The sequence below is a fragment of the Myodes glareolus genome, chromosome 26, assembly GCF_982192425.1.
Source record: "Myodes glareolus chromosome 26, mMyoGla1.1, whole genome shotgun sequence".
Lineage (NCBI taxonomy): Eukaryota > Metazoa > Chordata > Mammalia > Rodentia > Cricetidae > Myodes > Myodes glareolus.
This window is the reverse complement of record NC_142051.1, coordinates 35,630,228-35,643,613: the sequence shown is the minus strand read 5'-3', so window position 1 is coordinate 35,643,613 and position 13,386 is coordinate 35,630,228. Positions and strand designations below refer to the sequence as shown.

The 13,386-nt window shown below is 41.8% G+C and overlaps 1 protein-coding gene across 2 annotated transcripts in view; it reads left to right on the top strand.

The window, feature by feature from the left end:
• Nr2c1 (nuclear receptor subfamily 2 group C member 1) overlaps window positions 1-13,386 on the top strand; it is a 50,236-nt gene that overhangs the window by 24,032 nt on the left and 12,818 nt on the right. For both annotated transcript variants that reach the window (XM_048418159.3, XM_048418160.3), the window contains one exon: window positions 8,275-8,396. In XM_048418159.3, the coding sequence (XP_048274116.1) occupies window positions 8,275-8,396 (122 nt within the window). The remainder of the gene's footprint in view (window positions 1-8,274; window positions 8,397-13,386) is intronic.

The following is a 13,386-nucleotide window of genomic DNA, read 5'->3' as shown; positions in this document are numbered from 1 at the left end:
CTTTTAAAAGCCATTTTGAAAAAGGAGCATTGGGAATTTATCCTAAATACATTTTGTAATGGTGTAATTCATAATGATATGAATCCCTACATACACTCTACATACATGGTCCTATGTATGCTGTTCAAATGAATATACCGACCATAGCTGTAGATGTGCTCACTGCTGAGATCTCATCAACACCATAACTGACCCCTCTTCTTGGCCGGTTGGGAATACCTTTAGAAAGGGGTGTGCAAAATAATTACATATGCTCAGATCACACTTAGCAAGGCCGAGCAGTGCTGCACCTGTTGAGAATGATTGACAGTAGATTATAAACATGCCTACATTTCTTAGGGAAACATTTATAATTATCAAATAAGTGTCTGTACTGCCAGTAAAATTAACAAACAGAAAATAAATGTATCATCGATCAAAGCACCATATAAGATTGGTATTTCAAAATTCAGCTTGGTTGAAGTAGTCACAGGAAAATTTCACTTTTTATGATTTATGGTTTAGTAATTGCTGCAACATGATAGAGCAATTAAACACATCAGAGAAAAGAAACAGTTTTCATGTAAAAATTTACTGAAGTTAACTTAGAAGAAATGCGAGTGTTTTACGTGCAAGGAAAATTTTCATAGGTGATATAAGAAGGGATAGGGAAAGCAATTAATACCTAACAGTTGTTGTTGGAGCTGTGGACAAGGGTGGTCAAGGTGCATGTGCGTCCCAATGTTCTTTCATCTCGTCACAAAAATTCATCTTTTGTGTTCTCGGTTTCATTTCCTGCTCTGGACTTAGATTGGAGGAAGGACAAGGAGAGAGACGTAGGAGAGACCCAGAGCGAGCAAGGACAAAGCTTCTACAGACGGCAGCTGTTCCACGTCCTTAGATCGGCTCTCAGATTTTCAGTTCTGTGAACTAAATGCCCTGGGCAGATGAATTAAACAAATTCGAACTTTGATTTTTCTCTCTGGAGTTGGTGGGTTCTTTCTCTTCTGAAAGCGGCAGCTTCTTCAATTCCCACTCCTAGTCTTGGGAGGAGTCTTATTTTTCAGTCATTTTCTGGTCAGTTCTTCACTGGAGTCCTCGGGCCTGAGTTTCGGGGGCATCCTCATTCAGATCTCTGACATCTCTGTCCCTGAGCCAAGCAGTGTTTTGTTCCAGGGTTGCTCTGTGTCTAATTTGCATATTTTCCTATCTGTTTTTTCAGCCGAGCCATTCCACCCTCTTTTGGTTGAGCTGGAGTTTTTATTGTCATGTTGTAGTGGGACTCAGATTTGTGGATCTTAATGTCTTATTCAAAGCAACCTAAATGTAGGCAGGCAGGAGAGGCCATCTGGTAATGTAACTGGAAGGAAAAACAATTTAGAATGATAGTGATATTTTTTATTCAATGACATTTTTGAGTTATGATTTCAAAAATCTCTTTCGCTTTTTTCTTATACGAATAATTAAAGTAAGCTGACTTCTGTCCTTTGGCGTAGATATATAGGACAAGGGTGAACCGTTGTGAACGCTGAGCTCTCAACCCTTCCCGTCCTGCAGAGCTGTGACTCCCATCAGCCCGTGACCGACTGAAACCATCCTGTCACTTGACTGTCCCCCTTCCTGTTTGTTTCCATCCCTGGGTCCTAGAGCCCCTTTCAAGTTCTGGCTTGAATTGTCACAGTGCTGTCTTTATGTCCTTATGTCTTCATCTTGTCCTGGCTACTGAAACCAGGGCCATCTTGGTTGAAAATCAACCTACTATGTCATTTGACAATGTGAATTGTAACAAGACTCTGTCACAAAGATCAACCAATCAGTGTATTCCATAGCTTCCATTGCTCACGTGGGATTCAGCTGTCACCTTTTAAGGCCCTGCCCCTTCCAAATCAAGTCTCCTTCCCTTCTCACACATGCCATGCAGTTTGGAAGAAGCTTTTTTTTTAAAAAAAAAAATCAAAATGGATAATGACACATTTTGTAGTCTAGTGAACATTTTAGATAAACTGTACATTTACTAAAACATTTTAGATGTTTATTGTCTCATCATTTGGCACTACCAGTATTAATAAATAGGCGAACCAAATTGGTGATTTGGTCAGTTGGTAGAACATTTGTCCTGCATACATAATACCCGGAGTTCAATCCCCGTCTCTACAGGAAAAAAAATATACTTAGCACACTTTTTTCCCCCATTGAAAATGACTTTTTTTTGCCAGGCCTGGTGGCAAATCCCAGCACTTGGAAGGCAGAGGCAGGCAGATCTGTGTGAGTTTGAGGCCAGCCTGGTCTACAGAGTAAATTCCAGGACAGTCGGGGCTACACAGAGAAACCCCATCTTGAAAAACCAGTAAAAGAAAAAGAAGAAATAATATTTTTCATACAACCTATTCTGATCAGTTTCCCCTCCCCCATCTCCAGACCCTTCCCACCTCCCTACCCATCCAGCTCCACTCCTTTCTTTCTTTCTCTTTAGAACAAACAGGCAAACAATAAAACCAGAATAGAAAAGAAGTACAAGAAACACACACATACCATAAAGCACAAAATTGAAAACCATGCTATAAAGCAAAAGAGGTCCCACATTCTATTCCTAAAAGTAAAAATTAGGTAAATCTTTGTGCCTAATTTTGAACACAGACAAATTTTTTATTTAATTTTTTTATTGAAAATAGTCTCTTCTCACATATAATACATCCTGACCACAGTTTTCTTTCCTCTACTCCATCCGGCTCCTTCCTCCCCCAGATCCACGCCCCCTCTGCTTCCCTTCAGAAAAGACCAGGCCTCCAAGAGACAACAACCAAACATCACAACAAGATACAATAAGACAAGGCAAAACCCTCGTGGAGGCTGGACAAGCTAACCCAGTAGGAGGAAAAGAGTCCAAGAACAGGCAAAGAAGTCACAGACACAACCACTTCCACTGTTAGGAGTCCCACAGAAACACTGAGCTAACAGTCATAACAGATACACAGACCCATACAGGCCTCACGCTTGCTGCTTCAGTCTCTGTGAATCAATGTGAGTCCTGCTCAGATTCAGTGGGTCATGTTCTCCTGGTATCCTCCATCCCCTCTGACTCCTACAATCTTTCCTCTCCCTCTTCTTCAGGGTTCCCTGAGCTCTCGAGGGGAGGGACCCAATGGAGACCTCCAGTTTAGTGTCTCCCTCTCTCTCTCTCTTTCTCTCTCTCTCTCTCTCTCTCTCTCTCTCTCTCTCTCTCTCTCTCTCTCTCTCTCTCTCTGCATAATGTCTGGTTGTGGGTCCCTGTACTTTCTACTATCTACTTCCAGAGGAAGCCTCTCTCAAGATGAAGTCGAACAAGGCACCAATCATATTTGTTTTTCTGAGTCTTGGTTACTTCACACAGGATGATCTTTTCTAGTATCCATTGGCCAGCAAATTTGATGATGTCATTTTTAACAGCCAAGCAATACACCATTGTGTATATGTGCCACATTTTCTTTATCCATTCTTTAGTTGGGGGACATCTGGGTTGTTGCCAGTTTCTAGTTATTATGAATAAAGCTGCAGTGAATGTAGCTGAGCAAGCGTCCTTGTGGTAGCATGGAGCATCTTTGCTCCAAGAATGGTACAGCTGTATCTTGAGGTAGATCGATTCCCAACTTTCTGAGGACTCGTCATATTGGTTTCCATAGTGGTTGTACCAGTTTGCACTCCCACCAGCAATGGAAGTGGGATCCCCTTGCTCCACATCCTCACCAGGGTGGACTGTCACTTGTGTTACTGATTTTAGGTGGACAGATGGAATCTCAAAGTAGTTTTAGTTTGCATTCCCCTGAGGGATAAGGATGTTGACTATTTCTTTAAGTGTTTCTCAACCATTGAGCTTCCTCTATTGAGAATTTTCTCTCTAGATCTGTATTTCATTTTTAATTGAATTATTTCTTATGTGTGTATGTATGTATGTATATATATGTATATATATATGTATATTATATATATTGGATGTTAGTCCTCTCTCAGATGTGGAGTTGCTAAAAAAAAAAAGCCTTTTTTTCCCATTCTGTAGCTGTCACTTTGTTCGGTTGACAGTGTCCTTGCCTTACAGAAGATAGTCCATTTCATGGGGTCCCATTTAGTGTTGATCTTAGTGCCTGTGCTATCTGTGTTCTGTTCAGAAAGTTGTCTCCTGTGCCAATGTGGTCAAGGCTGTTCCCCACTTTCTCTTTTATCAGGTTCTGTGTGTCTGGTTTTATGTTGAGGTCTTCAATTCCCTTGGACTTGAGTTTTATGCAGGGTGATAAATATGGATCTATTTGTATTCTTCGATATGAATACGTCTAGTTTGACCAGCACTGTTTGTTGAAGATGCTGTCTTTTTTTCATTATGTATTTCTGCTTTCTTTATCAAAACTCAGGTGTTCATAGATGTGTGCATTTATGTCTGGGTTTTCCGTCCAAATCCACCGATCTACTTGTCTGTTTTTGTGCCAATATCATGCAGCTTGAGATCAAGAAGCTTGAGCCCTTCTGCGGTTCTTTGATTGTTCACGATTGTTTTAGCTAGCTTGGGTTTTTGTTTGTCCACATGAAGTTGAGATTTGTCCTTTCAAGATCTGTAACAAAAAACTTGTTGGAATTTTGATGGGGATTGCGTTGAATCTGTAGATTGCTTTTGATATGTGGCCATTTTCACTATGTTAATCCTACCGATCCGTGAGCATGGGAGAGCTTCCCATTTTCTGATATCTTTTTCAATTTCCTCCTTCGGAGACTTGAAGTTTTTATCATACAAGTCTTTCACTTGCTTGGTTAGAGTTAGCCCAAGGTATTTTATATTATTTGAAGCTATTTTGAAGGGTGTTGTTTTTCCTTATTTCTTTCTCAGTTCATTTGTCGTTTGTATACAGGAGGATCACTGATTTGGGTTTTTTTGTTTGTTTGTTGTTGTTGTTTTGAGTTAGTCTTGTACCCAGAAAGTTTGTTGAAAGTGTTTATCAGCTGTAGGAGTTCCCTGGACAGCCTTGTTGAGGGAGGCTGCTTGTTTGTTCCCAGCTGCCCAGACCACAAAATAATCACTCAGAAACTATATTATTTGCAGTACTGTTTGGCCAATAGCTTAAGCATATTTCTGGTTTACTCTTATATCTTAAATTAACCCATCTCCATTAATCTGTGTATCACCATGTGACTGTGGCTTACCAGCAGGGTTCCATCTTGTGTCTGTCTCCGGCAGAGTCACATGGCTTCTCGCTGACTCTGCCTACTCTCTCTCTCTATCTTTTCCAGCCATTGACCGAAAGCAGCTTCTTATTAACCAATGGCAATAAAATATATTCACAGTATACATCACCTCCCACGTCACGTCCTTGTCGTGTTCCTGATTTTAGTGGAATTGCTTTGAGTTTCTCTCCATTTAATTTGATGTTAGCTGTCGGCTTGCTGTGAATTGCCTTATTGTGTTTAGGTATGTCCCTTGTCTCCCTGATCTCTCCAGGACTTATATCATGAAGGGGTGCTGGATTTTGTCAGAGACTTTTTTGACATCTAATGAGATGATCATGTGTATTTTTTTCTTTCCATTTGTTTATATTGTAGATTACATTTGCTGATTTTTGTATATTGATCCATCCCTGTATCTCTGGGATAAGCCTGCTTGATTATGGTGGATAAATTTTTTGATGTGTTCTTGGATTTGGTTTGCCAATATTTTGTTGAATATTTTTGCATCTATGTTTATAAGGGAAGTTGGTCTGTTTCTTTCTTTGCTGTGTTTTTATGTGGTTTGTGTATCAGGATAACTATAGTCTCATAAAATGAATTTGGCAAGGTTCCTTCTGTTTCTATTTTGTGGAATAATTTGAGGAGCATTATCATTAACTCTTCTTCGAAAGTCTGGTAGAAATTCTGTGTTAAAATTGTCTGGTTCTGTAGACTTTAATTAACTACTTCTATTTCACTAGGGGTTATAGGTCTATTTAAATTATCTGATCTTGATTTAACTTTAACTTTTGTGGGTTTTTTTATTTTTAATAAAAATTATAATGTGTATGTGTATGGGTGATTTTTCTGCATGGATGCCTGGAGCGCTTGTGTGCAGTGCCCTTGGAGGCTAGGAGAGGTGTCATATCCGAGAGCGCAGTTACAGACATTGGTAGCCATTATATGGTTACTGGGCATCGAACCTGGGTCCTCTGGAAGAGCTGCCAGTGCTCTTAACAACTGAGCCATCTTTCCAGCATTTACCTGACATTTGTAGAAAACTGTTATATCTTATCGATGAAAACTCTGTGATCTGTTTGGTATTATGGATACTTTTGAGAATCTTATCAAAGCTATTAGTTTGCTAGAAAAATATTTTTGGGATGTGGAAAGATAGCTCAATTGGTAAAGCCTTGTAAGCACATGGGCCTGAGTTTAAATCCCAGGATCTATGTTAAAAAAAAAAAAAGTAAAACAGATGTCAGCTGTGGTACCACGTGTTTGTAATCCCAACTCTGTGGACACAGAGATGGGCTTCCCTGGGGCTCCCTTGCCAGTCTGCCTAAATGAGCCCCAGGCCAGTGAGAGGCTCTTTCTTTCTCAACAGAAAAGATGAATGGGCAGTGTGATGTGTGAGGAATGAGGTCGTCCTTTGGCTTGCACTTGCACTCCCACACGTGCGTCTGCACACACAGGAACACACACGCAGTGAAAGATAAACACTTACGGAGCAGCTGATACCCCACCCATCCGGCAGGCAGCTGCTGTTCCCTGGAGTCCTGCGCTTCTCATGGGTGTGAGTACCCAAGGCACGCCCTCCAGCAGAAACTGGATCATCGGATTTCGTTTTGCTATTTTTTCGTACTTAGGTGTCTGTGAGGCTTTTTGTTTGTTTGTTTTGTTTTAGGGCAGATCTCTCCTGGAGCCCAGACTGCTCGGAACTTGCTGTGCAGACGAGGCTGGGCTCCATCTCCAGCTTGTGATCCTCCGGCCTCACCATCCCAAAAGCTGGGATTGCAGGCGTGCATTACCACACCTGGCCGGTTTTCGTTTTTACTGTCATCTCTGTTATTCTTACTAATTTTAATATTTCTAAGATATTCTATAGTGGACATCATTATTTTTTTTCTGGTGGTGAAAATTTGGGTTGTCGCTAGCATTTAATGCCGCCTTTAGAAGCAGCGCTAAAGGGGGCGTTCTTACCTGTGACTTTTGTGTGTGTTATTTGTATGGGCAAGTGTTTTTCTAGAATAGATTTAGAAATGATGTCTGGGGCCAGAACTGTGTCAGATTTTTCAGTTTTTCAGATTTGGGGGTAGCTATTCAGTTGTTACTAGTTGAACACTTGATCCAGAAATCCAAGATGTGCAAATGTCTAAAATATCAAGCATGAATCCCCCAAATGTTTTCGAGTTTAGATTTTGGATTAGGGTTGAGCCTTGCTGTAGGTCCCCCAATATAACTCATTTTTCCCATTTGATAGGTTACAGCCAGATTTCCTCTGGTTTAGCCCCTCAGTTGCTGTGTGTACTCATTTCCCGGGTCCCCTCTGAGGTCACTGTTGGTTCAAAACAGGAAAGGCGGTCCTTACATATGCACATAAGACTTCCAGAATGTTCCCAGAAGTGATTCGGTAGAGGATTCATGTTCACTGTGGTCAGACACTTAAAATAACTCTCTAAAGTCAATTTGAACGTTACTTTTTTTTTTACAGTCATTTATTTATTTATAACAATACAAACCACTAGTTTGTATTTAGTAACGATACTTTAGGATAGGTGCTACTGCACAGACCTGCTTTTTGAGGAACTGAAGGACTCTCAGTGCTGAGCCCGGTCCCCGTATGCTCTGTTTGCTTCATCAAGGTCATAGCAGTGCCTTGTGTGGGAGCATGCTCTCCTCGGTGGGCGCCAGCAGGCCTGCTTCACGCTCGCTGCTTTGCCATCTCTGCCAGCAAAACTGCAGCCTAAACGGCAGGGCTGCTTCTGACACTGAAATTTACTGTGTGGCTTTGGTAGAGAAAGGAGTGGGGGAGGAGAACACACTGATGTACCAGGAGGAGTAACTTCTTAAAGTAAACCAAATCGTTCCATGGTTGACAGGCACTCAGTGAGAGTCTGTCTGTCTGTCTGTCTGTCTGTTACTTCGACAGACTTTACGACCTGCTCCTCCTTCCAAGCACTATTAGTCATCCCCGGTGACTCGAGTTATCTCAGTCTTAGAGTTTTTTTAGGTGAAGATATTGAATTCCTCTGTGATGTGTTATATTTATATTCAAGTTTTTCAAAGAACTGATGATTTGGAACTTGAAGTCATAAGATGATTCACCTAAATCCCTGTTCATGCTAGCTCACCATGCCTTCTCCTATGCCCGAGTACCTGAATGTGCACTACATTGGGGAGTCGGCCTCCAGACTGCTGTTCTTGTCGATGCACTGGGCACTTTCCATTCCTTCTTTCCAGGCGCTAGGGTGAGTGTTTTGAAGTCCTCGAATATAAATGTGATTTTTGTGGCGCACGTTTGTTTAAACGAGAAGTTTACTTGGGGAGGATTTGTACTACAGTAGAAAAAAAGGTCTGCCATTCTATTTATGTGATAATCCATGATAGCTAACTACTTTTTTCTCCATTGCTTTTTGTGTGGAAGAGTAGCCATGTTGTATAGTTTGAGCAAGTTAATAATCTGGGTAAGTGGAGAGGACAAATGGTGGCCAACACCAGCGATAGCCATCTTTGGCAAACACAGTGATAGCCCCACTGGCTGAGAACACTGCTCTTGCAGAAGACCCAGGTTCTGTTCCCAGCACCCACCTGGTGGCTCACAGCCTTCTTAACTCCAGTTCCAGTGGACCTGATACCCTCTTTCTGATTTTCCTGCTTGCACCAGGCATGCACATGGAACACAGACGTACATGCAGGCAAAATATGCATGCACACATTTTTTTTTTAAATAGGAGTGTATTAGAACTCAGGCATGTCCGGCCTCATGGCCATGAGTTCCATACGCCAACGGTAGCTCTGAAATCATAAAACAATGTAGATTTTTGTAATTTTATTTATTTATTGTACTTTGATGATGTGATCTTTGGGTGGACTTTGTAGATGCCAGTGTCATGTACGGTGTCAACTGTACTGGATGCTCCTGTTGGGTGGCTGTCCCCCGCAATGTTGCTTCAGTATTCATCCAGGCAGGTCACTAGGGAGCTGTATTTGCCTACATGTTTAAAATTAGAGGTGATTGTTTCCCAATCATCTAGTTCCCTCCCCCAACCTCAGAAGACCATTTTAGAAATGTGTGCTATGACAGATCATATCTGCATTTTGTCTTGAAGCATTCAGATGAAACGGGAAGTGAGCTACTCCAAAAAATCAGAGCCGTAAAAGTTCGATGACCTTTCTTTGAAGCACCTGGCCTGTGACAGGGAGAGAGCCAAGTTCACTCAGCTGGCTTTAGTTTACGCTCAGGACCCTCCCTGTTCAATCGGATTCGTTTGTTTCCCATTTGACAGATGGAGATAACAACCCCTTCCTATCATTAGAGAGTACTTTGACTATTACTAAAAGACCTGTGAGCCCTGAACCCACAGGACAGTTGATACCATGATTTGTTACCAGCTACTCAGTGAACCGTGAGATACAGAGCAGAGGTTGTATTAGCGTGTGCAACCTCTGATTGAGCCTTCCCTTTTTATCTCAGGGTAATATTCAGCTTTTAGTAATTTTCCAGTGTTTTTCTAAGAAAAAAACATTAAGGAGCTGGAGAGATGGCTCAGAGGTTAAAAGCACTGGCTGATCTTCCAGAGGTCCGGAGTTCAATTCCCAACAACTACATGGTAACTCACAACCATCTATATAATGAGATCTGGTGCACTCTTCTGACCTGCAGGCATACATGCAGGCAGAACACGGTATACATAATAAACAAATCTTTTAAAAAGAAAAAGCATTAAAATATGGTATAAAAACATTAACATGCTGATGTTTTGCAATTTATTAGGCATTAAGTGCCATCGGCCAAACTCATACCTGACACATTTAGGCCAAAAGAGCGATCTCGATTCCCACCCCATCCACCTTCCCAGAATAAACTATTCATTATTTTAATAAAAGAAGAGAACTGGAGATGTAAGCGGAACTCTCCCCATTAGTCGCGCTGCCGTTGTTTTTAAGCACTTCTGTTGGATGCGCCCATCCGCGGAAACAGCCGAGCTGCTGCCCAAACGAAGAGCAGAGCCTGAGGTTTCTGCTTATAGAATAATTAATGTGGCAGTGGCAGCCACTTGTCTCTGTGATCTGTATTGGAAATCAGTTTCCGTGCAGCAGCCACAGGGCTCTTAATTAGAATCGCTGTTGAGCTAACAATCCCGGCCATTAGCTGCTACACAGACTCTTACTTCTTGCCTCTGCCTAGATAATCTTTAAATCCTTTTTATGAGTTGACTTCATCAGATAAGAGCTGGATGCTGTGGCGGGAAGCTCTGTTGTGTGGAGATGAAAGGCTTCTAAGCTGACTGGGAGTGTGTGCTGGGTTTTTCTGGTTGGTTATAGAAATTGTCCGCAGAGCTCTGAATTTGCAGTGGGACGCAGACAACACGTTTACTCAGATGGCTTGGTGGGTGGGGATTTGGTTAGTATCGTTTGTATTTTGAAAAACTTCTATATTTAATAGAAATGTTGATTTTTCTGTTTAAGATCTGTAGTTTAATTAGTAGGAAATTCATTCTGTATGGTTTAGGCAAATGATTCACAGTTCCAGAAGATTAAGAAGTTGGATAACCTGGGGTAACAGATGTATGTATGTGGATGCCAAATGGTTGGGTTGTCCTCAGGCATAGGTGACTTGGCCAACGTAATGCTTTTGTTGTTGATGATACTTCTGGGACTTTCTGGGATCTGGATGGATCATTTAAATGCATTTTCTATCCATTTCTTTTGCTTCGCAGAAGGAAGACAATTTGAAAATAGGTGCTACGAGGATACTGTAATAGTCATTTATTTCCTAACAGAAATATTCTGATAGCAAGCATGCCCATGGTTCAGAGTCTTGCTGTGATTCCAGGATAGCCTCAAACTTACCATGTAGCTCAGGTTGGCCTTGAACTCTTGCTCTTTTTGCATACAAGTGCCGGGATTACAGTCACGTACCCATTCCTAGCTGGAATTTTGTTTTGAATAAATTTAGATGGATGTGCTTCTGTAATTGGTTTCTCCAGGTGACCCTGTAACCTCTTTTCTGGCAATAACTAATTTAGCAGTTTATTCTCAGTTGCCCTTCTTGGCCTCTTCTTTCTTCCATTCTCATCCTCTGCACTGAACCTAAGCTGTTCTCTGAGCCGTCCCAATACGTCCACGGCCTTTCCAATACAAAGGGTAACACAGACAGACCAGCTCTGATATTTTTTTCCAGTTATGTTTGCTTTCCTGTGATTGCCATTTGTCCTGGTGACTTTTCTATTGCCGTGACCAAGTCAACAGATAGAAGACAAAGTTTTGGGGATGTTACGGCTTTAGAGGGTTAGAGTCCATGAATATCATGGCAGAAAGCGTGTCACCAGACAGGCAGGCGTGGTGCTGGTGCTGTATCAGAGAGCTTACATCTTGAACCTCAAACAAAAGTCAGAGAGAATGGGAATGGCTTGGGTCTTTTGAAATTTCAAAGCCCACCCCCCTGTGACACATGTTGTCTTAACAAAGCCACACCTCCCAATCCTTCCCAACCAGTTCTAAAATTGGGACCAAGTATTCACACGTATGAGCCTATGTGGGCCTTTCTCATTCAACCCACCACACTGTTTACCTACTTTGGTTAGCTGTTTTCTTTTTAAAACTTCATAGTCAGAGGTTAAGATGAAGACTGGTTTGCTTTTAAGTTTCCTTCACTCCTAAAGTAACCCTACGTATAGAACCATAAAATAAAACCTTCTCTCCAGAAGTAATTAATCCCATTGTTATGAGTTCAGTGTCCTGCCAGCTCTTTCCATGCCGTGGTTATTAAACCATCCAAACACCTTCACCTCATGGCACAACCTGTTCTTTCTCTCGACTGTCACATCACACTATCAAACTTTCTGCACCACATGTAGAAATCCCATCTTTCCTAATGACTGCCTCATTTGTGGAAGTATTACAACTTACACACTTGTCTCTATCAGCGGACATATGAGCCGTTGCCAGCTTTCATATTCTATCCAGTGCTCCCAAGCAGTTTGTCAAGATGCGTTACTATTTCCATGAAATAGGTTGCTAGGTCTATGAGGCATGCATGTTTGCTTTGATGTCGTTAGGAACTGTTCCCCGAAGGCACTGACGAGTCACACTTGTGGCAGCAGTGGACAAATGAGCTTCTTTCCTCACTGTTGACTCTTACTGTTTCTGACAACAAAGCATAATGCCTTGTTTCTTATTTTCCTTGATTTTAACTGAGATGGCTTTCTCTTCATTATCTTCCGTGTGAAGGTTTATACATACCGCTTTTCTTTGCATTTGAACTTCACTTTCAAGTTTATTCCGTAGCCAGTTTCTTCTGATGGCAGGTTGTCCTTCCCAAATACTGAAATAAAATTCTCACCTCAAGGAAAACTTCTCTGTAAACTCTTGGCTATGCTTTTTTTGTTTGTTTGTTTGTTTGTCTGCTGCTTTTGAGGCAGCACCTCAGCCTATAGTGCAGACTAGCTGGGAACTCATGCTGGTCAAACTGACCTCTTACTCACACAATCCTCCTGCCTCGGTCTCCCCTGTGCTTTGTGTATAGACATGCACTGCCATGTTCAGCTATTTTGTCAACTCTTAGGTGGCGATGTTAGCCTTTGTGTCTTTTTACTGTCTTCTTTCTATTTATGTGTACTTGTGTACCCGAGTTCACTGATGTGCACCAAGTTGCAAGTTTTTTGTTTTCTTTTGTGTGTGGGGGATGGGATGTAGTGAGTTCTCTCCTTCCGCCAGGTGGTTGGGCTTGAAGACAAGCACTTTTACCTGTGCACCATCTCACTGACACCCTGTGGCATTCTTCTTCTTTTTTCTCTCTTCATTCCATTACAAACCTTTCCAGTAATATATATCCTTACAACCAGCAATTCCTCAGTCCTAGCAGGTTCCAGGGCTGGAATTGTTTTGCCCCTAAAAATTAGATAAGAATTTTCATACACACACACACACACACACACACACACAGAGAGAGAGAGAGAGAGAGAGAGAGAGAGAGAGAGAGAGAGAGAGAACTGTGGCTGTCAGCACAAAGGTGGGAATGGCTAGTACACATCTGGTGAACTCCTTAGTGGAGAAAAGTTGGTTAAGAAAGGAAGTAAGCCAGTACTGGTGGCACGGACCAATAGGATTTGCTGACGGAGCCAGAAACAGGAGGATCTGAAATTGAGGCAGCCTGGACTACACATTAAAGCCAGGCAGTGGTGGCACATATATTTAATCCCAGCACTCGGGAAGCAGAGTTTCCCGATTTCTGTG